At 50.2% G+C, this 21,556-nt stretch overlaps 2 protein-coding genes and 1 pseudogene across 5 annotated transcripts in view; 2 read left to right on the forward strand and 1 right to left on the reverse strand.

Moving 5' to 3' along the window:
* Positions 1–5,719: 5,719 nt before the first annotated feature.
* LOC139585648 (guanylyl cyclase-activating protein 1-like) lies at positions 5,720–20,653 on the reverse strand. Of its 2 annotated transcripts, XM_071418481.1 has the most exons (6): positions 20,512–20,653; positions 18,394–20,213; positions 16,824–17,281; positions 10,828–10,977; positions 9,076–9,166; positions 5,720–8,080 (listed from the first exon to the last, which is right to left on the reverse strand). In XM_071418481.1, the coding sequence occupies exons 3-6, from the start codon at positions 17,019–17,021 to the stop codon at positions 7,953–7,955; spliced, it is 567 nt and encodes a 188-aa protein (XP_071274582.1). In that variant the 5' UTR covers positions 17,022–17,281; positions 18,394–20,213; positions 20,512–20,653; the 3' UTR covers positions 5,720–7,952. The 2 variants fall into 2 exon arrangements, with proteins under 2 accessions (XP_071274582.1, XP_071274583.1); XM_071418482.1 differs by lacking the exon at positions 20,512–20,653 and having other exon boundaries at positions 18,394–20,227.
* On the forward strand, positions 11,710–14,878 carry LOC139585649 (acrosin-like; annotated as a pseudogene).
* The window catches only part of GOLGB1 (golgin B1), a 41,677-nt gene continuing 40,756 nt past the window's right edge, over positions 20,636–21,556 (forward strand). For all 3 annotated transcript variants that reach the window (XM_071418477.1, XM_071418479.1, XM_071418478.1), the window contains exon 1: positions 20,636–20,862. The gene's annotated coding sequence lies outside the window, so the exon portion shown is untranslated. The remainder of the gene's footprint in view (positions 20,863–21,556) is intronic.

Consider the following 21,556-nt stretch of genomic DNA (forward strand, 5'->3'; position numbering starts at 1 on the left):
AGACCCACCATATAAATACCCACGTTCCCAAAAATAAAACTGATCAATAACCACCAAATACGTCAAAGGACAACAAGAAACGAAAAGAAAAAAAAGAAAAAAAAAAAAAAAAAAGAAAATACATTTGTAAAACAAAAGTCCCCCAAACCAAAGCAACTTTAATTTACCTCAAAAAAATTATTCCCAACTGAAGAATAAACGCATAGAGCCTCATTCGATCAAAATAAAAATACCACCCAGAAATAAACACAAAGCCGAAAGAGAAACGTAACCATTGACAAGATCTCCCAAAGGATCCGTCACAATAAAACGTACACTACAATCAAGCAAACCAAAGAAATAAAAGCCCTGGAAGACGAGAAACACAAACGCAATTAGAGAGATTTTAAAAACCCCGCTGCTATTAACGACACGACGCCACCTCGAACCCACCGAAACAAACGCTACACGCCCACGCTAATAAAAGCCACCGCGACAGAGTTAAAATCCGAGCCGCTGCTTCACGCAACGACCCGTAGAAACCATTGCACGCCTTTAAAAGCAGAATAGCCCGGCAAAAAAAAATATCCGACTACAGAACTCGATTCAAACCAAACCTTTATCGTCACCACCCGAAGAACCGAGAACCGTACCGGTCAGGAAGAACGCCATAGCCCTTAGCGCACACCCACTGCGACCAGAACAAACCCGTGCGATCGATCCCTACAAAGCCACCTCCGAACCACGACACCCCAGAACTTGCGGCAGCCCAACCCCGCGCTGCCGGCCCCGGACGGAGCGCGGCTCCCGGCGGCAAAGCGGCTCCTCCGGCGGCTGCTCCGGCGCGCAGGGGCGGCGCCGCCCCGGAGACCCCCCCGCCCCCGCCCGCTCCCCCTGCCCGGGGGGCCCCGGCGGCGCCCGAGCCCCGCGCCCGGAGCGGACAGAGCGGCCGGCACCGGCCGGGCCGGCGCAGCAGCGCCCGCGCCGCCTCTGCCGCCCTTGGCCGGCCCGGCGCCAGCTGCCCTCGGCTCCGCACGGCGGCTCGCACCGGCAAAGCGGCTCCGCCGCTGCCGCGCCAAATTCCCCCCGCGCCTCGGCACCCGCCCGGCCCGGGCCGGCAGCGCTCCCGAGCGGCAACGCTCCGGCCCGGGCCGCGGCCACAAGAAGCGCCCTCAAATGCAGCGGCACAGCCCGACTGCAGCCCTGCAAACGCCGCCAGAGCTGCGGCTTCCCGCAACTCAACCCCGAAACTGACGCCGCGGGCGGCGCTCACCTCGCTTCAACAAGGGCAAAGAAATGGCTTCTCCCCTTCAAGTTCATCCCCTGGGAGAGCAGAAAAGAAGGGGCTTTCCTCCAATGAAATCCTTCAAGCCATGTGCAAAGGGGGATTTTGACCTCCATTCAAACCCTTGCAAAGGAGGGACACCAGCGCTGTCCCCTCCCTTTAAACCTTAGGATGATGAAAATGGGCTGGCTACCTTCCAATCAAAGCCATCCGATGACAACAATACTTTGCCCATTCCCGTTCAAATGGAACGCAGGGATTCCCTGGCACCCCTGGGATACCCCTAACAGCCGGGAAAAGGCAGCTTTTCCTTCAATCGACATCCTTGGAACCGCAAGCGAAAGCGGATCCCCCCCAGTTCCAACACAGACAATATTAGGAGAGTAGCTGCTTGCCTCTCCTTCATTTCTTTTGTCTTCACAAGCTCCCTTTTTGTTCCTGGGGAACCGGGGAGGGGGGACTGCCAAGATCCAATTGAAAAGGGAAAGGACCAAAGTCCCCGCTCCAAATCCACACGCGCTCACCCGTTCGGCTGCTGCTTCCCGGCACAAAGATTCGTCCCTCGGCACCTCCTTGAAGCGATGCTCCGCGGATCCAAGCGCGTATCCAGGTGTTCGCCCAGACGCTGCCAGAAGCTCTCGCAGTCCTTCCATGAGACAGCCCCGGGAGCCCCCCCATGAACCCCTCTACTCAGCAGCTCCATGCAAAAGGCAGCTGAGGCGAAGCCTCCCCCTAAAACAGCCTCGCAACCCCGGCAGGAGCCGGCCCCTCATCATCCTCACAGCTCACACCTGGCGCTGCTCCGAGCCCCCCATCATCCTCACAGCTCACACCTGGCGCTGATGCCACTCTCCAACAGCGCCTCTCCCCGTCCAGCACACAGCCCGCTTCTCACAGACACAGAGCCAACAGAAATCTGCTCCGGGTGCTGGCTGTTCTTAGTCCGTCTGCTTCCACAATTCAGACACGGACGTGCGCTGATGGCACTGAGGGAAAGCTTTCCAGTGCACAAAACTGTCATTCTGGTAGCACGCTTTGAGACGCCTTCAGAAAAAGCAGAATCAGCGCCGCCTCCTAAGAGCCCTGCTGAGGAACCCCGCCCTCCTTGGGACACCCAATGCAGCAGAGCTCGAAAAACGAGGGCAAAAGTCAAGCTTGGAGTGGAAAAAGACAATAGAAATACAGCAGCCTTTCAAGAAAGCCTTCACACAGTAATAGTGGGAGCCGGTCCCATTTCTTCTTTCCTTGCTCTCTGGAATGACATCAATACGAAGTAAAAAACCCACACGAAACACAAGGCAGAGCTGGGATTTGACACGTCTTCCTTTTGGCTCTCGGGATGACAAGCGCCTCTTCCGGGACTGCGACACGCTTTGGGCGCTGGCAGAGAACGGAGGCAAAAGGTGCCAGAGAGCCCTTTCTATCGCCTTCAGCCCCTGCAGCTGTTCTGAGGGTTCCAGGGCACAGCTCGGTCCGTTCCTAGATCAAAACCTCACGGCAATATCTTCAGAACTACTACGCATCTCCAGTCGGAGCTTCCTACATTCCTGTAAACAAATGAGTGCATAGAGAGGGTTTCTCCCCAGCTGAGTTTAGAGACCAATTCCTATTCTTTAGCAATACCTAGAAAACCGAATGCCTTGCCAGGTTTTAGCATCCTACACCCACTCACCCCTCCCTGTGCATTTGGTGGCAGCTTTGGGTCCCTCTGGGGGACGGCACCCAGCGTGACCCCCGCCCCTCGCCCGCCCCCCACCTGCTCCTGCACCGCCGTGGGGCTCCCTCTCCTGGGCACCTTGGGCTGCCCCCAACGGCATCAGAGCCCCGAGTCTTCACCCCGCCTTTCCCTGACCTCCAAAGAAGGCTCCGAACGAAGCCGACTGCCCCGGACAGCAGCGCAGCGCTTCCCCCAAGCCCTTCCCACACGTGCATGGCCCCAGCAAGGGATTCTGCTGCAACAAGAAAGGGGGGGCAGCCCCCAGAAGGCTTGAGGTTCCTGCCCAGCCTCGCTGTCACGGGCCAGGGGCAGCGAGAGAGGGAGCGGCACAGACGGCGGGGACGGCCCGGCACGGAGCGGGGGCCGCTCTCAGCGCGATGCCGGCAAAGCCGCAGCTCCGGCGCTGTCGGCCGCGCTGCTTGAGCGGCACGGCGGGATCTGCATTAATCCGTATTAATAATAATTAATCCGTATTAATATTTAGGTAAGAATTGTTAGTGTTAACACCGGTAGTGAGTGTGTTAGCTGGTGTTCACTGTGAAGCTCTGCTCTCCCACAGTATGACAAGATCCTGAATCTTACTGACCTCAGGTGCAAAGTTAGGTGAGCACTGCTGTCCTTACCACGATCCCCCGATGGAGCCACGCTCCAGAGATGGGCAGCAATGAATCTGCCGATGGCCTTCCCAAGGTGACAGAGCTTGCCCTCCCTCCCGTCTGCAGTCAGGGGATGTGAAGGCAACCATTGCTGTCCTTGGCTTCGTCCTCTCCAGTGCAGCCAAGCACAGTATAGACACTGAGTCTCTGTCCCGTGAGCTGCAGCAGCTGGGACTACCCAAAGGCAGGGGAAGCCCTCGGGGTGGCACCATGAGCCAGACCTGGTGGGATGTTGCTGACAGTTCCCAGCCCTGCCTTCTTCACAGCCAGATGGGGGGCAGGCTGCCTGCTGTGCTGTCCTCCATCAGCTCCCTCTGTGCCATCAATCCTTGGGGGCTCCTCAGGTGCTTTGGTGAGGTTTGGCAGCTGCAGGTCTGGTGTGAGCAGAGGGATTCTTGTCTCCCCTCATGAGCAGAGCATGCCAGCCAGTTGTGCTGTTTTACACATGACTGACCCACAAAACTGCAGGAGACTGAAGACTTGTAAGAGGTGCATGACAGGTTCAAAAGGAACTTGGGAAAAAAACACTGTCTTTCTCAGTCCAAAGGGACAGCAGAGCTCACATCTGCTCACAATAATCCTCTGGACAGTGGAGCAACGTTTGTATGGAAAGATGATGGGGGGTAAAATCAGAGGAAACTAAGTTACATTTATATCCTAACAGGAGTTATAACGGTACAGAAATTTTAGGGTAAAATACAGATGCTGTTCCCAGGATGGAACTGGGTTGGCATGCTCCACAATGATCCCCCATACAACCATAAGCACCTGCTAAGGGGGGTGCAGTGGAATGGAGATACCACGACCAGGCTCTGCCAAAATCCTTGGCAGCAACTTGATGGTACTTTGAAGCTGATTAACTGCATAGCAGCTGTGAGAGAGATGTCTTGCTGCCAAGCCAGCAACGTGGCAAAATCGCTTTCCTCAAATGAATGTGGTTCATTCTAGCCTAATTGTAATATTAATGCACACCTCCATCCCAAAGTTAACAGCCTCCAAATTACGACAACCTCTCATTGGGCATGAGCTCTAAACATTTTTTTGACTGTATCTTTGAAAGTGAAGTAAGAGGATTCTACAGCAATCAGTAGCAAATATATGCATGAGTAGAGTCATTCCAGCTTCACCTAAATATAAAGAAATACTATAAAACTAAGCCAAGAATGGAGAAAAAGTTAGTGAAGGCTCCATCATAACTGCTGGGATCAGTCAATGGGCTGAACCTGCCTTCTCCCCCATAGGAACGCCTGTTGGGTTAGAAATGCACTCTGCCTGCTGAATATTTTTATTGGGGACTACAGCTTGTCTGGATACTGCTTTGAATAAGCTTTTGCAGTCAAATACTATCACTGACAGATACCATCACCAACAATCCCTGAACCTTAACCTGCCACAATTTTATATTTATAAAGAGTATAGTTCCATAAATTGTTCCATAAAATTCCAAGGTGGGACTCCTTCATGGATGCTAGCAATTGCCAGCAGCAGGTAACATATTCAAATAAGAAGTCCTACTGAGGGGTCATAAAGTGGGAAGACCTGCTGAGGGGTCTCCCTTATGCTCTTGGCCTATTTCCCTGAGTCAGTCAGACTCCCCTCCAATCCAGCAGGACTGCTCAACAAAGGGTCCCTGTAACAGGACACTGACAGACTGGTCAGGCACAAAGGTCTCAGCTTTCCTGGGGCACTGACAGACAAATTAAATACTAAGGGTCAAGGAAATCTTCCCTTTTCACATGACAGTTCTCCAACCATGAGGTTGTGATTCCTTGCAGAAGCTCTAAGACTGCAGACATGCATGTGCCACTAGGGCCTGGAGCATGAGCCTGCCTAGAAAACTGTTGGTAGCTACTCTAAACATGATCACTCACTCTTTCACACTCCAATGACAGTATTTACTAAATGCCCCTTACTAAGTCTTCCCTTCAGTGAAAGCCCAGACACTTTGTTAGAATACCGCTGTGGACCATGGCTGGATGGCAGGTGCCCCCCAGAGCCTCTCTATCAATCACTTCCCTCCCCAGCTGGATAAAATATAAAAAAGCTCATGAGCTGAGATAAGGACAGGGAGACATCAGAGGGAAAAATTAATTGAATTTATTACCAATAAAAATCAGAGTAGGGTAATGAGAAGTAAAGTCTTTAAAACACCTTTCCCCCATCCCTTTCTCCTTCGCAGGATTAACTTTATTCCCCATTCTCTACCTCCTCCCCACCAGTAGTGCAAGAAGATGAGAACAGAAGTTACAGTCAGTTCATGCCACTGCTTCCCCCTCAGGAAGAGGAGTCCTTGTGCTGCTGCAGCATGAGATCCCTCCTACAGGATCAGTTCTCCATTAATTTCTCCAATATGCGTCCTTCTCATGGGCTGTGGTTCTTCACGAGTTGCTCCTGTGTGAGGTACCTTCCCTGGGGTCAGTCCTTCAGGAACTGCTTTAAAGTGAGTCCCCTGTGAGGTCACAAGTCCTGCCAGGAAACCTTCTCTCCACAGAACCATAGGTCCTTCCAGGACCTGATCCAACATGGGGCTCTTCCACAGGCTGCAGGTAGATTTGTGCTTCCCTCCTGCAGACCTCCATGCGCTCCAGGAGGACAATCTGCTTCATTACGCCCTGCATCATGGGCTGCAGGAAAATCTCAGCTCCAGTACCTGGAACACCTCCTCCCTCTCCTTCTTAGCTGACTCTGGTGTCTGCAGAGCTGTTTCTCTCACATAGTCCTCACTTCTCTGGCTGCAATTGCTTCTCCCCAACAACTTTTCCTTCTTAAATATGTTATCCCAGACATGTTACTGCCATGGCTGAAGGTCTCAGGCTTGGCCAGTGGCATCCTGGAGCTGGCTGGCATTGTCTTTGCCAGACATGGGGTAAGCTTCCATCAGCTTCTCAAAGAAGAAGCCATTCCTGTAGCCTCCCTGCTACCAGGACCTTGCCGTGCAAACCCATACACATATGAACATCACAGAAGCCTAAATATAAGCAAGAATAAGTCCAATCTAAAGTTTTGTTACAGGTCTGCACATTCTTCCTCCTGCACAGGAAAAACATGCCAGCTATGGCATAGGCACTCCATTGAACATTTCTTGCATTCTTCTCTCCTTTTGGTTCTCTTCCCAGATTCAAAGGAGCTTCTGATCATGACCTTATCTAACGAACAGCGAACAAGACACAGTTTGCTGAGCTTCTATCCATGCTGCATCACTCTTCCCATCGTGTATAAAATCAGAGTCATTTATGGCAGCACTGATCCAGAGTATCAGCTTCACTCCAGCCTTCACATTAACAGCACAATTCACAAGTCACCTTGGTGAGTTGTTTCTTTCAATTAGATTGTCTCCTCAAGAACAAGAAGAATGACCAATGAAGGGTGTGTGAGGCAATAATATTAGGATCATCTTCAAATACTTCATTTATAGAGTCACAGAATGGTTTGGGTAGGAAGGGACTTCAAAGATCATCTTGCTTCAGCCCCATGCCATGGGGCTAAATCAGGTTACTCCAAGCCTTGTTCAGTGTGGCCTTGAACATTCCCAGCAACTCAGTTGTATGAGAGGAGAATAAGTAGGACCATGAGTATATAAAATATATGATCTCTCAAGTAATTCTTCTACTTTGGGAAACTGAGTAGCATATTTTCTCTGGTTACAGAAGCTGCTCCAAACTGTTGACTTGTTTGCTAGAATTCTTTGATCACAGAAAGCTCAAAGAGCTGCAGCTGAGCGCAGATTTGTCACTGCCAGACTGGTTTTTCTCTCAGTTCTTGTGGTCTTATGTCTAAAGCTGCTTCTGTAGAGACTACCAAATTCAAGCACATGTGGTGTGCTGGTAAACCAAGCTGGTGTTTATGAACCAATACCATGAGAAGAACAGTGCAGGTTACATTCTTTTGTTCGTTCCCTACATTAATAACAGTTTGAAATTCTTCTTTTCTATGTCATAATATGTCCTCCACACTCCACCACCCAGTTCTGCTAGCGCTCTTCACAAACTTGATGTTACCTTTAGTCCATTTCAAACTGATAATCTGGGACACAGAATAAAAAGGAAATTTGTGTCCTGAAATTTGGCCTTTAAATTTTAGAAAGACAAGTCAAATACTGCCACCCAGATTCAGTTTTTCTGAACCTGCCTTGCATTTATGTGGCTAAGCTTCAGTATTTGTATAGGAACATGCACTCAGATACACAAATATAGCAGTGTCTTTCTGTTCCCACTTCCATATTCATGTTTATGGAAATTTTCTTTTGAAAAATGCTGTCTCTCCTTCCTTGTGACACCCTTCTGTCTATTGGCACAGCATTTTCTCCCAGCTTGATTTATACACTATGCCGACGGTTGTTTATCATGGCCACAATGTGTGACAGGTCCAAACTTTTCATCATAACCTCCATGAACTCCTCATCTTTCCTTGCTCCCTCCACAAATTCATCCAGAGAAAGTTCACCTGTGTCAGACACAAATAAAGGGCATCAGAATCCACATCTGACAGGAAAAGGAGTACAGTAATCTAACTTTAGAGACCACTTACTATATACTTAGAACCACTGTTCCAAGGCACTGTCCTAAAGACCTCAGAAAGTCTTCTTAAGCTTTTATGAAACATCCCCAGTATCCAGACAACACCTGCTCCCTTTTTTTCCCCATACAAGGGAAGAGGTACATAAGAAAGAACAATAGAAGTGGGTACCTAAGGAGTGAGATCATAGCATTCTTTTTGGCTCAATCTGTTGTAATACTAACTTGCCCTATAGTTGCTGGTTTTCAAGGATAAAGGAACTGACAGAAGGAGGCTGTGACAGACAGAAACAAATTTTTATGTCCTAGGCCAAAAAGCCCTTGCACAGGGAATCAGCTCAGCAGAGTTATTCTGGAATAACGAAAGAGCCTGTCAGGAAGTAATGAGCCCCTGAAGTAGCAAGGAAAAGAGATACCTCTTGGGGACATACAGGGACCACGGTGACACTTGACCAACCTTTGACTGAGCACTTCATGTTCTTGCTATACTGCCTGCAGCAGACCCAGTGAAGAAACTCTGAACTTCAACATTAAATTGCAGTTCTTCCTTTCCATACTGAAGTACTTAGGAACAGCTGGGGCCATTTGATAATATTTCCCACTTCTAACTGGCATGAGCTACACAGCAACATACAAAAAGGAAAACAAAACACCACTCCAAAACCCCACTACGAAACTCATGCGGACAGAACAAAGCTGAGACCAGTACAGGAAACAAATCCTGTCACACTGATTATGTATAATGCCAGGAGAAAAATCCTTTTGGTCCATGGAGAACGCATTACCGGCTGAGAATGCAAATAGAAATAAAATATGAAGTGAAGAGGCCTAAAGTTCAACCAAGAAAGGAAAAGTCACTCTGTAGAAGGATGTTACTCTGTAGAAAAGACTGTCTAAGCTGGACGACAAAGGCAGGAACCTTACCATCGCCGTTCACATCAATCCTGTTGAAGACTCGGTTGGTGAACTCTTCTGCACTTGTTTCATGGTCACCACCATTAATAGCTCGAATAGCCTAAAATAAAAGAGCAAGAGTAAGCAGCTGCCTGATGACTCCCAGACTGATTCCACATGTCAGCATTGATTCAAAATAAAATAGTCACATCTGGTACCTTCCCCATAAAAATGAACCAGTACCACAGGAAAACAAAGCACAAATCATCAGGCCTTATGGATGGCACTGAAGGGTGCCAAAAAGGGAGCATGGCTCTGGAGCACGGAATGAGCAGCAAAACTCAGAGGATTGGCCTAATTCTGCTTAGGTACAGTTTAGGTGATGCAGAAATGGCAGAATCAGAACCCACCTAATTGATCCACTTTGTCCCACTTTGTGACCCTATCGTACAGCAAGCCTCAGAAACACTGTCAAACATCTTCCACAATTAACATTATGAAATTCCTTTGTTATATGCTGTGGTAATTTATTTCTATTCTTACTTTCACAATTTCCATTTACATACTTCCTGTGTGTCTGGCTTCTCCCTAAAGGTCATTGGAAATTCATTATCATCTTGAGAAACTTTAAGCTTTGTCCACTTGTGTTGGCTACAATTCTTCTTATTCATAACTACATAGTGCAGGGTTCTCTTTTCTTTCAATGCTACTTATTTCCTTTGTTTAAGGATGCCCATGAAATATGTGATTTCAGACCCCTTATACTGATTCTAAGACTATTTATTTTCTAGTTTTTACCCTTTGATATTTGGTCATTTTATTCATTCTTTTTTAAATGCTATTTTACTGAAACTTACATCATCTCAGCAATTTCCTAAGGTTACCAAAAATGACACTGAACTACGCGCAAAAAAAGACAAAGGACAATAAATTTTTTGCCACCAGTTGTTGGCCCCAGAATTTGTTTCTCAAGAACTCTGTGTTAACTATTGCTATCTGTTGCTTCACTGTAATGTCTGAGTATTTCTATTTAAAGCTACTAGTAGGAGGCTGTATATTACTACAGGTATTGGTCAGGTCTCTTTGATACCCAGCTCTAAAATTCTTATACAGATGAGAATGCATTATTAACATCTTATTAGTGCTTCTTTATCAAATCAATTTCATGACATTTCATATTCAGAAATGCTATTTATTGAGGGTTGTTGAATCTTTCCTGCAATTACCTTGGTAATTTCCCATTATCTGTAAAATAATCTGAATTTGCAGCACAATTAATTCTGAGATATATATAGTGATCTTTATGCTCGTAATCCCAACCTCATCCACAACAGCTATTTGCACACAATCCTTTCAATTCTCAATCCTTTTTCTTCAGGCTATTCACCAGAGTCAGAAATGTTTTATTATGTTGATATTTAGGAACTGATTCTAAAAAGCAAACTGGGAGTAGCTCTCCAACTTCTCATGGGGGAAAGGACATATGAAGCACACATTGCAGAGATAGCAACTGACAGTCACAAGGTCTGAAACCTTGGAAAGTGCAATATAGGTCACAGGCAACTAAAACAATTTTATGGTTAGCTATGTTGTAACATAAGCTGTGGTAATAAAGAGTCTAAGTCTGCTCATTTCATTATACGGTGATGGGGAATTCTGCTCAGAGAAGGAATGCTTTTAAAGGTCTCATCCATGATCATCCATAGGGGAAACAGCAAAGGTCTTACTTGTGTGATTTGACTTTAAGGAAAGAGGCAAGAGCACAGACCCCTGGAGATTCACCTTGATGATGTTGAGCAGTTCATGTCGATCAATGCAGCCATTGCCATCTACATCATAGAGCTTGAAATACCACCGCAATTTCTGCTCCATCTTCCCTCGGAGAACGAGGCTGAGGGCAGCCACGTATTCCATGAAATCAATATATCCATCCTGTCAGAAAAAAAAAAAAACAAATTGTGACAGGAGTAAACAGAGGGAGTTAATGCACGGGAGTTGTTTCACCTTATTGCTCTTTAGATTCACAGCTGAAAGAGAAAGGCCAACAAGTGGCACAAGAGACTTTGACTTAGGAAAAATCTTTAGTGCACAGACACATGTTATTTCTCTAGCTACTAAATACCTGGGTTCCTAAAGTTATGATCTATTAGACAGAGACTCCCCTCTGCTCACCACCTGCAGTGAAGGAACATGGTTGTCAGCATGAACAAAGCCCCCTCTGTACACCAAAGCTGACTGCCTTTGGCCTGCTGGGAGAGAACATTGAGCCCAGCCCATGGGCTGCAGGTTTTCTGTACTAGTTTATTCTGCCTTTGTGGGAAACTGTGCTATTCCACTAAGCCATAGATCTCTTCTCCATTCTGTGGAAAATAATGTGACTGGGGATATTTTGTAAAATACACAGAGCATGATTTAATCACTGAAAAAAATGTTCAGTATTTAGGTTTTTAATATTTAATTTCTTGGCTTTACAAAGAAAGTCAAAAGGCTCTTGTTTCTTCTGCAAGAAAAATGCCAGTTAGTAAAGGTTCATTGGCCCTAGATTTAAAGCTGACTAAAATGTGAAGCTGTTAAAAACAAACTACAAATAAAACACATATCTACATCAAAGATTCTGAATAACAATAATTCTTCAAGAAATAACAGAGCAAAAAAATGAAACTTTCAATTATTAAGGTATTTAATCAAAGTCAGGTGCCTTTCTGAAATGGATGCAAATAAACATATGTAAAAGGTGAATGTAGGCGAAGTAGCAGAGCACTGCTGTTTTACAGTAAGGATCACCACATTTAAAATATTCATTCAGGGTGGGAAGAAGGGTTGACAGGCTGAGAGAGTTATGGTTGGTCAGCCTGGAGAACAGAAGGTTCCAGGGAGACTTTGGTGCCTCTTCTGGTACTTAAAAGGGGCTTAGAAAAAGGCTGGAGGGGTGGAGGGGTACTTTGGACAAGAGCGTGTAGTGATAGGACACAAGAGAAATGGCCTTAAGCTGAAGGTGGGTAGATTTAGATTAGGTGTTAGGAGGGAATTTCTGACTGTGAGTGCGGGCAGGCCTTGGCACAGAGCAGCTGTGGCTGCCCCTGGATCCCTGGCAGTGCCCAAGGCCAGGCTGGACAGGCCTTGGAGCACCCTGGAATAGTGGAAGGTGTCCCTGCCCACGGCAGGGGTGGCACTGGGTGGTCATAAAGTCCATTCCACCCAGACCATTCCACGTCTCTATGACTCTGTGCTGCCCCTCCCTGCCATGCCCAGCACTCAGAACCAGCCCCTCTGTGACAGCGGCCCTGGCCCGGGCACTGTGAGCACCACAAAGGCTGTGGGTGCTGTGGCAGTGGCCGCACTGGAGGCGACACCTCTGCTCTGGCTCTGCCACCTGCACTGGCGCCGATGGCTTTGCTGGGGCTGCTCATCCTGCTGGCCCTGGCTGGGCCTGTGTGGGGCACCTGGGACACCTGCAGGTCAGTGGTTCCAGGCTCTGGGAGGTTCCATGTAGGGGCCCCACATGTTCCCCACACCAGCACCACAGTGTTCCAGCCTCACTTGCTGGAGGAGGAGCCTTGGTTCCTGGCCAGTGCCCAGCTGCTGGCATAACCTGTCTATGGGGCTGCAGTAGCATAGGGGGCCAGATGTGCCCTTCGGTGGTCCTGAGTCTTCCTGCCACTCAACACTGGGCAGGAAGGGACGACAGAGGACTTTCAGCCTGAGCAGCAGCAGCTACTAAGCAGAACAGTGATGGCTTTGTGTTACAGAAGGACCTGCAGGCTCCGGCCCATGGCCTCTGACCACAGTTCCGTGACTTCTGCTGCTGGCACGTCCCATGTGGGTGGCACCAGTGTCCAGCCAGGGGCCTGGCCTGGCATTGTCAGCATCCAGGCCACCTGGGAGAACGGCACGTGGCACATGTGCACGGGTGTCCTCCTCAGCTCCCAGTGGGTGCTCACGGTCGCACACTGCTTCGCCAGGGCCGGGTAAGAGACAGCAGGGACAGAGATGTCCCCAGAGCACGGGCAGGCACCCAGCTCACAGCACCACAGGCCACTTCCCTGCCCACCTGGGGAAGAAGAAGGCCGGGAAATGCTGGGCCTGCTGCAGCCTGTGGCTCTGCTTCCTGTCACCCCTCTGTCCATCTGCTCTCCAGGGGCATCTCCATGTGGGATGTGGTGATCGGGGCCACAGATCTGACTCAGATGGGCCCCGAGGCTGTGGTGAGACGCATCCAGAGGCTCCTGGTGCACCAGCACTACGTGCCAGCCACGGCCAGGAACGACATCGCCCTGGTGGAGCTGGACCAGCCCGTGCAGTGCAGCGACTACATCCAGCTGGGCTGTGTGCCCGACGCCTCGCTCAGGGTCTCGGAGCTGAAATCCTGCTACATCGCCGGCTGGAACTTTGCCAGAGGTGAGTTCCCAACAGGATGTGTGCTCTGAGGGCAAGCTGGACACCCTGGGGACAAGGGCTGGGCACCGTGGGGACAAGGGCTGGGCACCCAGGGGACAGGGGCTGGGCACAGACAGGGACAGGGGCTGAGCACCCAGGGGACACGGGCTGGGCACACACAGGGACAGGGGCTGGGCACAGACAGGGACACGGGCTGGGCACAGACAGGGACACGGGCCGGGCACACACAGGGACACGGGCTGGGCACACACAGGGTCCGGCCGCGCAGCGCCAGTGGGGCCGGGCTCGGAGCAGCCTGGGCTGGGGGAAGGAGTCCCCGCCAAGACGGGGCGCGGAACGGGATGAGCTGTAAGGTCCCTGCTCACCCAAACAATTCCTGCTGGCCTTGGGAAACCTCGGGGGAGATGGGTCTGGCCCCTTCCCCAGGCCAGCAGCAGGGACACAGCTGGACAATGTCGCTCCGTGGGGAAGGGGCAGAGCCAGGCCCGGGAAGGGGGTTCACCCTAGGCAGGGGAGGGGATGGGTACCGAGCTGCTGGGGCTCATTCCCCTCTGTGCCCACAGCTCAGGGAACAGGCATGGTGCTGCAGGAGGCCAAGGTCCACCTCATGGACACGGAGCTCTGCAACAGCAGCCGGTGGTACGCGGGGGCCATCCACCCCCGCAACCTGTGTGCTGGGTACCCACAGGGCGGCATCGACACCTGCCAGGTAGGAGTGTGTGATGAGTCCCTCAGCCCCCAGCAGCGCAGGGACCCCCTCATCCCCCACATCCAGCCCAGCCTGTCCCCTGTCCGCCCCTCCCCTCCCCACAGCAGCCCCCCACAGTCCCTGAACCTTCTCTCCTGGCACAGGGGGACAGCGGCGGTCCCCTCGTCTGCAAGGACAATCAAGCTGATTACTACTGGCTGGTGGGACTGAACAGCTGGGGAAGAGGCTGTGACAGAGCCAGGCACCCTGGGATCTACACCTCCACTCAGCACTTCTACAACTGGATCCTGCTCCAGACAGGCCAGAGCCCAGCAGAAAGAGCTGGTCCAGCACCAGAGCCAGGTGTCACCTCAGCCCCTGAGCAGCCTCTGAAACCAGAGGAACCAGAGGAATCAGAGGAACCAGAAGAACATATCAACTTGACCCCTGAGTACAGCCAGAAACCAGCAGTGACATCCTCGGGCACGTCACTGCCCATGGCATTCCCACACCAGATCCTGGTGCAATTCTGGAATCTGGTGCAGGAGTTCCTGCTGTTTTAGAAGGACAAAAAAGCCTGAGCAGCAGCAGCAGGATGAGCAGGATCCAGGGCTACAGTGGATCACGGCAGCTCCAAGGCAGCCTTGGGGCCAGAGGCTTCTCTGTCCTGCCCACGCTGCTGCGCTGCGGCCACAGCGATGCTGACGTGACTGAGGTGTTGAAGTAAAGTTTCTGTGTTCACCATTACCCATGTTTTCAGCCCTGCTCAGTGCACTTGCAGGCTCGCAGAGTCCCTGCTCTGTCTGTCCATCTGGTGTGCTGTTCACATTCATTCTTCAGTCCGGAGAGGGCTTCAGGGAAACCTCAGTGCCCCTTGTAAAGCAGGTTATAATAGGGGGGAGAGCAGCTTTTTGCATGGGCAGGCCATGATAGGACAAGGAGGAATGGATTAAATCTAGAGGAGGGGAGATTGGGATGAGGTGCTGGGAAGGAGTTTTTACTCAGGGGGTGATGAGGCCCTGGCCCATGAAGTCTCCAAGGCCAGGTTGGACAGGGCTTGGAGCAACCTGGGATAATGGCAGGTGTCCCTGCCCATGGGAGGTGGTGGAATGAGATGACCCTTAAGGTCCCTTCCAACACAAACCATTCTATAATGCTACAATTGCAATTTATAAAAGAAGAATATTGAAAATTTATCCTCTTTGTCATCATCAAAGTTTTCAAAATCTGAAGGTCCAGAGGGCAGATGATTCCATCCATCATGTCTGTATTACGACAGGGTGGATTTTCCTCGGGGTGCTCTGGTTCCTTGCCCTTGTTCATAAAAGGATCTTAGATTAAGTGACTGTTAACAGACTAAGACTAACTAGGTCCATCGCCACTAGTTGCCACACTTTAACTTCATTCCTCCTGAGATCACTATCACTTTATTTAGATTATAGCTTTTCTGGCCAAATCTGAATTTGAGAACCTTCTTATAACACTGTTTACTGCATAACACAGGGCTCACATGAGAACTCTGGAATGCACAGCATCATTGAATAAATTTTAAATTCCTTTAACATCCCAAGAAGAGAGAGAGGTGAAGGGAAAGAAAGACTTGTGCAAAAGCTGTAAAGGTTTTGCTTTACCTTATGAAACTGCTTCTCATCACTATTATCATCCTGGGCACAGAGGACTTTGGGATGAGATAAGATATGCTTTGAGGTCTACAATTATTTACAGTCATTACATCCACCACAAGATCTCAGCTACCCTAATGGAGCCTGTCTGCTATTCTGCTTAAGAATTTTATAATATTCCTAAGCATTCCTTAACTCCTTATGCTGTCTCACATGTCCAAAATAACATTCTTTGTTGGTCCCTAAGATTTCCCTCTTCAAGACTAACTCTGTGATTTCCCACCTGGTTGTCATGCCTCTGTGACTGGATCCTCCTTGACTCCATTTCAGAACCTTGGAACAGAGAGTAAAGCTGAATTTTCCCAGGATGCTATAAATCCAGATTTCTTTGTCATTAAGAATACAGGCCTGCAAGCATAGGCTGAAATACATATGGATAAAAAGCAGGCAAAAGTGAGGGCAATTGCACGCTTAAAGGAATTATGGGGGCTACTGTTTTCTACCAGCAGTCACCCATCACAGTGAGGAACACTGCCCACCCCCTCGCTCCAGCTTCATGCTGCACCTACCAAGGAAAGCCACAGACGCTGTCTGCCCATGCAGTGTTAATTTCAGCTGCCAAATACCTGGAAATTACTCCTCTGTGAATGCTACAATGATTTCTACTGTGTCTGATTCCTGTGGTCTCCATGATCTCATACAGCTATATTTTTGAATAATAAGAACACGTAAGAAGAATAATGAAATTAACATTTTGCTAGTTAAACAAGGCCAAGTCAAATAATTGGCAGTAAGGAATTTTCAAAATTCAAATATGAACTTGCACAAGGTAGTTAGATAATCAGGCGCACTTATGTTTATGTCATCTGTGTTATTACCTGTACACATTAATTTATTCCTTACATTTAGCTACTTTACATAAGCATCCCTTGGCAGCTTTCCCCACCCGTGTTTGCAAGAGAATATTTGTGTTCTTTATGTTTGCAAGAGAAAGATGAAGACTCTGAAAGCGCAGGAGTTGGATCACTTCTAAGCAGCACGAGACAGTTAATTCCTTGCAGAGAACTCACCTTGTTCATATCAAACGTACGGAACATCTGCTCAATGTACTTATTGGCCTCTGGATCCAGCCCTCGAAGTCCAAAGAACTGCTTAAATTCATGCTCCGTCAGCTGTCCAGAAGGACACTCTGTCATGAATTTCTTGTACCAGTGGTGGATCTCAACAGCTTGCAGATCATCCACGGTGGAGCTGCTGTTGTTTCCCATATGTATTGGTGGTCAGAAGGATGATGCTACAGGAATGATCCTCTTCCTCCTGTGGCTCTCACAGCACTGCCCGTTTGCTCCTGTCCATGCTCAACACCAATGTCAGTTACGTGAGGGATCTAACCTTCCACAAGCCAATTATAAACGTTAATCTTCTTAGAGGCTGATCCACAAACCAGAAAGTTTCAATGATACAAACAGTCTTCTTAGAATGGAAAGGAGATGCAAGATAATCTAGCAAATCGCTGCTATTTTAGGAGCTAAAGCAGAAAGGGTGAGAAGGTTAATCAGACACTGGCATTGGCAGCTATATTGGTTTGGTAGACTACCTTATTTTTAACCTTGATATAATTATATATGAAGATAAGAGGAAATGCCCATAAGATGTAGGCAGTGAGGTTAAGTAAAGATCTTCTCCTCTAAGTGGATTTGAGAGTCTGTTTTCTCAAATAGATGTGTTGAATAACAGAGTGTATAGGACCAGAAAGTGTTACAGAAGTGGCTCAGTACAATAGTGAGGTTATGTGGGAAAAAGCTCACCTCCATGCACACAAAGGAGCACAGAGGAACAATGCAGGAGGACACAAATAATCCCCTGGTCTGGCAAATCCAAGAACCATCACGGAAGTGCAGCCAACCCATAACAGGCTCAACTGCACAAAGGGGAAGAGTAGAGAGACAACCACAGGCTGGGGAACACAAATTACCCAGTAAGAGAAATAAAGGCCCGGTCCCAGCTCCTTCTAAATCTGTTGCAGGGGAGCCACCAGTCCCATGGGCCTAGAGGTGGCACCCATCATGATGAGTCAGCAAGAGAGGTTGCAGAGGACTCTACAAACTGTGTACTGCCTAGAGACATGGAAAACACTGTGTGTCCAGGGCAAGAGCATCTAGGGACAAGACTCACAAGAGGATGTTTAGGAGGGGAAAAGAAGGTGGGGAAAGGGATGGGTCTAGGTGGTATGGGAATGAACAAGCATGAGAAAATGGAGGCAAGGGGAACAGAAGGGTCTGGTTGCATAGAATGGTGCTAATCTGTGTGAATGTGTATCCATCCCTTGGGCCTGGTCATCACAGGGCCTGGTCATCACAGTCTTTCTTGTGTTCTAACACTTCTACCTCCTTTTCTTTTTTTTTTTTTTATTTTGGCTGCACAGCTCTGTGCTCTGGGCATATGTATGCATGGGGATTTAAGTGCCCACAACTGGATTGAGTCAGATCATGTCAGTCTATGATCACTAGTAAATATCAAGCCAGAGTAGGCAGCAAATAGGCCAAACAGTTCATGACACAGGTGTAGGTATCTCTTGTTAGTGAGACCACTGGAGTAGTTGGCCATTAGACTGAGGGTGTAGGGTTGAGGGTGACCCACCTGTCCGTGTTTCTCTGCATCCTGAGCACCCCATTACAGGAACTCAAGGGGCACCCAGTGTCCGTGTCTGTCTGCAGGTTGTTGTGTGCAATGGAATCTGTTCTGGTGGCTGTGGCAGGGCTGTGCACCTCGCAGGGCCCAGCGTGTCCAGGTGCCAGCAGCTGGGGAGACCAGGCACTGAGAGGCAGCTGTGGGTAGGCTGGATGTCTAAGCCCACACACTCTCTGTGCTTCCCACCGATGGACCTTCACAGAAGTGAAGGTTGAATAGTTTTGGTTGAAGAGTCCTTAAAAATCATCTAATTACAGCCCTCACTGTGGGCAGAAACACCTTTCCCCAAAGCAGGTAACTAGAGGCTAGGCTGCTTTGCTGCCTGTGCTACTTTTGATGGAGCTCAGACTGCAGCTGGCTGGGAGTGCACATTGCTGGCCCATATCCAGTTTTTCATTCCCCAAGACTCCCAAGTCCTTCTCCACAGGACTGCTCCCAATTCACTCATCACTCAGCCCGTACCTGTGTTGGGGATTGCACTTGGCCTTGTCGAACTTCATGAGGTTGGCATGGGCCCTTCTCTCTGGCCTGTCCAGATCCTTCTGGATGCCCTAACCCCTTCCCTATAGAATATCAGTCACACCACTTAACATACACATTTAAAGCCAAAACTTATTTTTAGTATAATAGAAATTTTAACAGTCTGATTTGGAAGTCATAATAAATCTACATCTAATTACAGAAAAGCAAAGAAAAATAATGTAGGTCAAGTACTTATATACAAGAAAAAAGCTGCACTAGTAGCAATAATCCAATTAAAATTGCAACACATGCAGTTTGTTTCTGTGCTTTCTCCAATGTTACGCTGACCCGCCTGCTGCTTCTCTGGGTATTAAGATCTGTGGTTCACTTGGATGTTTGCAGAGGAGGAGGGGAGAGTCATGGGAAGTTGTCAGCATCTGGGCCCTTCACTGGGAGAAATGTGATGCTCTTGTGAATGGTTTTCTCATCCTCCCTTCTTTTTTCTTTTTTTTTTCCTCTCTTCTCTTTCCTTCCACTTAGACTTACAAAGGTACGTGTTAGAGTTGCAAATATCTCATTCTACCTAGAATAACTGCTTGCTGTTACTACCAATATAAGCCCATGGCTGAACCACACAAAGTTAGATAAGTAAAATAAATTTGCCATAGATACCTGGAGAAATTGCTCTCACAGCTAAAGTGAACAAAGTGAAGTGAACGAAATGAACAAAGCTCCAGGCAGGGCATGAAATGAAAAATTCAGAGCACATCTGGCAAGCATTGGTCCGGAGGCCTTGTGAAGTAGGGACAGAGCCCATGGCCATAGTAGGTCATTGGCACACTAGTGGTGCCATCAGAAATAGGAACACAGTGCATGTGCATGCACAGTAAGGGTGGCCAGGAGGCAAGGACACCGCTGGTCAGGGCCCCTGAAATCCTGCCCTACATCTGGCTGGGGGCAACCTCTGGTACCAGTACAGACCAGGAAGGGAACGGATCAAGAGTTCTGAGAAGGAAAACAAGACTGGACAGGAGGAGCTGGCAGTGCGCACATCTCCAGCAGCACGGGCAGCAGGTGAGGGGGAGAATCCTATCCCTCTGCCCGACTCAGGTGAGACCCCCCCCTTGCAGAGCTTTCTCCTGTCCCGGAACCCTCAGAACAAGAGACATTTGGAGGTGCCGAAGCAGGGGCAGAGGAGCCCACGGACCTGCTCCAAGGGCTGGAGCCCCTCTGTTCTGGAGACGGGCTGGGAGAGCTGGGGAGTTCAGTCTGGAGAACAGAAGGCTCCGGAGAGACCTTATTGCAGCCTATCAGCACGTAAAAATATTTTTATGTCAAGAGCAACAAGGCTTATAACAACGCAGCGCCAATCTTCGCGGCCCCGCGGCCCCGCCTCCCCGCGGCCCCGCCTCCCCGCGGCCCCGCCTCCCCGCGGCCCCGCCTCCCCGCGGCCCCGCCTCCCCGCGGCCCCGCCTCCCCGCGGCCCCGCCTCCCCGCGGCCCCGCCTCCCCGCGGCCCCGCCTCCCCGCGGCCCCGCCTCCCCGCGGCCCCGCCTCCCCGCGGCCGCTCCCATCGGCCACCGGCCAGTGCGAGTCTCCGTCTCACCAACACCGCCTGTCCGGCCCGAAACGCCGCAACTCATTGGTCAATGCCTTGTTATTGGGCGGGAACCCACAGCGTCCTCGGGATTGGTCACTTTGTGCCATGTTGCAGGACAACCATGGCGCCGAGGCAGCTGCTCCGTCGCGATTGCTTGGCCGTCACGTCTATCTTTCAACTTCCGTCGCTGATTGGTCCCTCTGTGCTGGGGGCGGGGCCCCGCGGAGGCGGAAGTGGCGGCGGCGCGTTCCGGTGCTGAGGTGGCGTGGCAGAGTGGTTCGGTGGTGGTGGGGCCGGCGGGAGCTTCTTGGCGGCTTAGAGCTGTCCCTCCGTGCTGACCCCCCCGCCGTGCTGCAGGTCAGTGCCTCCCCCCGCCCCGGGTGCTCTCCGCCTGCCCTGTGCGGACCGCGGACTCTGCCGCCCAGCTCTCGGCGGCAGTCGCTGGTCGGGCTCCTTTCGTGGCCATGCGGGGCCGGGACGGGTTCGCAGCTCCCCGGGGCCCGGGCCGTAAGGGGCGGTGGGCAGGGGCGAGCCTCTCTTCTCGCTCTGGGCTTTGCGTCCCGGCCCCATCTCTCCACGCCGGGGGGAGGCTGGCGGCGGTGCCCGCAGGTACCGGGAGCGCAGCCCGACCGGGGAGGTTCGCGTTCCGCGGGGCCCGCCGGAGGCCCGGCCGGTCCGGTACATCTGCGGGGCTGCTGGGGCCCGTCGGCGCTGCCCGCTATCCCCGTGGCGGCAGGAGCCGCCGCTCCCGGAGCCAGCACGGCGCTGCAGTGCTTCCCGTCCCTCCCGGCTTTCCTTGGAACCCCTCCGCACAGCGGGAGAAGTTTGGCCCAGGGCTTGTGTACAGCAGCAGCACTTTTGATGCGCGTTTGATTTTAAACGAGGGGAAATGCAAGGAATTAACTTCGTTTATGTATACTAAACTTATAGTATAATAAATTAGGGAAGAACATTGTCAAGTCTTCCTTTGCTGTGGCTGATACCTAGGGATAGAAATGCGCTGCTTAATGCGGGCTGTGCAGACTAGCAGTGGGCTTCCACTGTTTGGGTC

Source organism: Agelaius tricolor, unplaced genomic scaffold, assembly GCF_023055355.1.
Source record: "Agelaius tricolor isolate 1412-34295 unplaced genomic scaffold, bAgeTri1.0.p SCAF_86, whole genome shotgun sequence".
Lineage (NCBI taxonomy): Eukaryota > Metazoa > Chordata > Aves > Passeriformes > Icteridae > Agelaius > Agelaius tricolor.

What these genes read in the sequence shown, in the direction of transcription:
- LOC139585648 (XM_071418481.1), bottom strand. Translation starts at nt 17,021, where the DNA reads ATGGGAAACAACAGCAGCTCCACCGTGGATGATCTGCAAGCTGTTGAG. An exon ending in AACTGCTCAACATCATCAAG is followed by an intron (nt 9,167 to 10,827) that starts GTGAATCTCCAG and finishes CTTTTATTTTAG; the next exon opens with GCTATTCGAGCTATTAATGG. An exon ending in GATTGATGTGAACGGCGATG is followed by an intron (nt 8,081 to 9,075) that starts GTAAGGTTCCTG and finishes TGTCTGACACAG; the next exon opens with GTGAACTTTCTCTGGATGAA.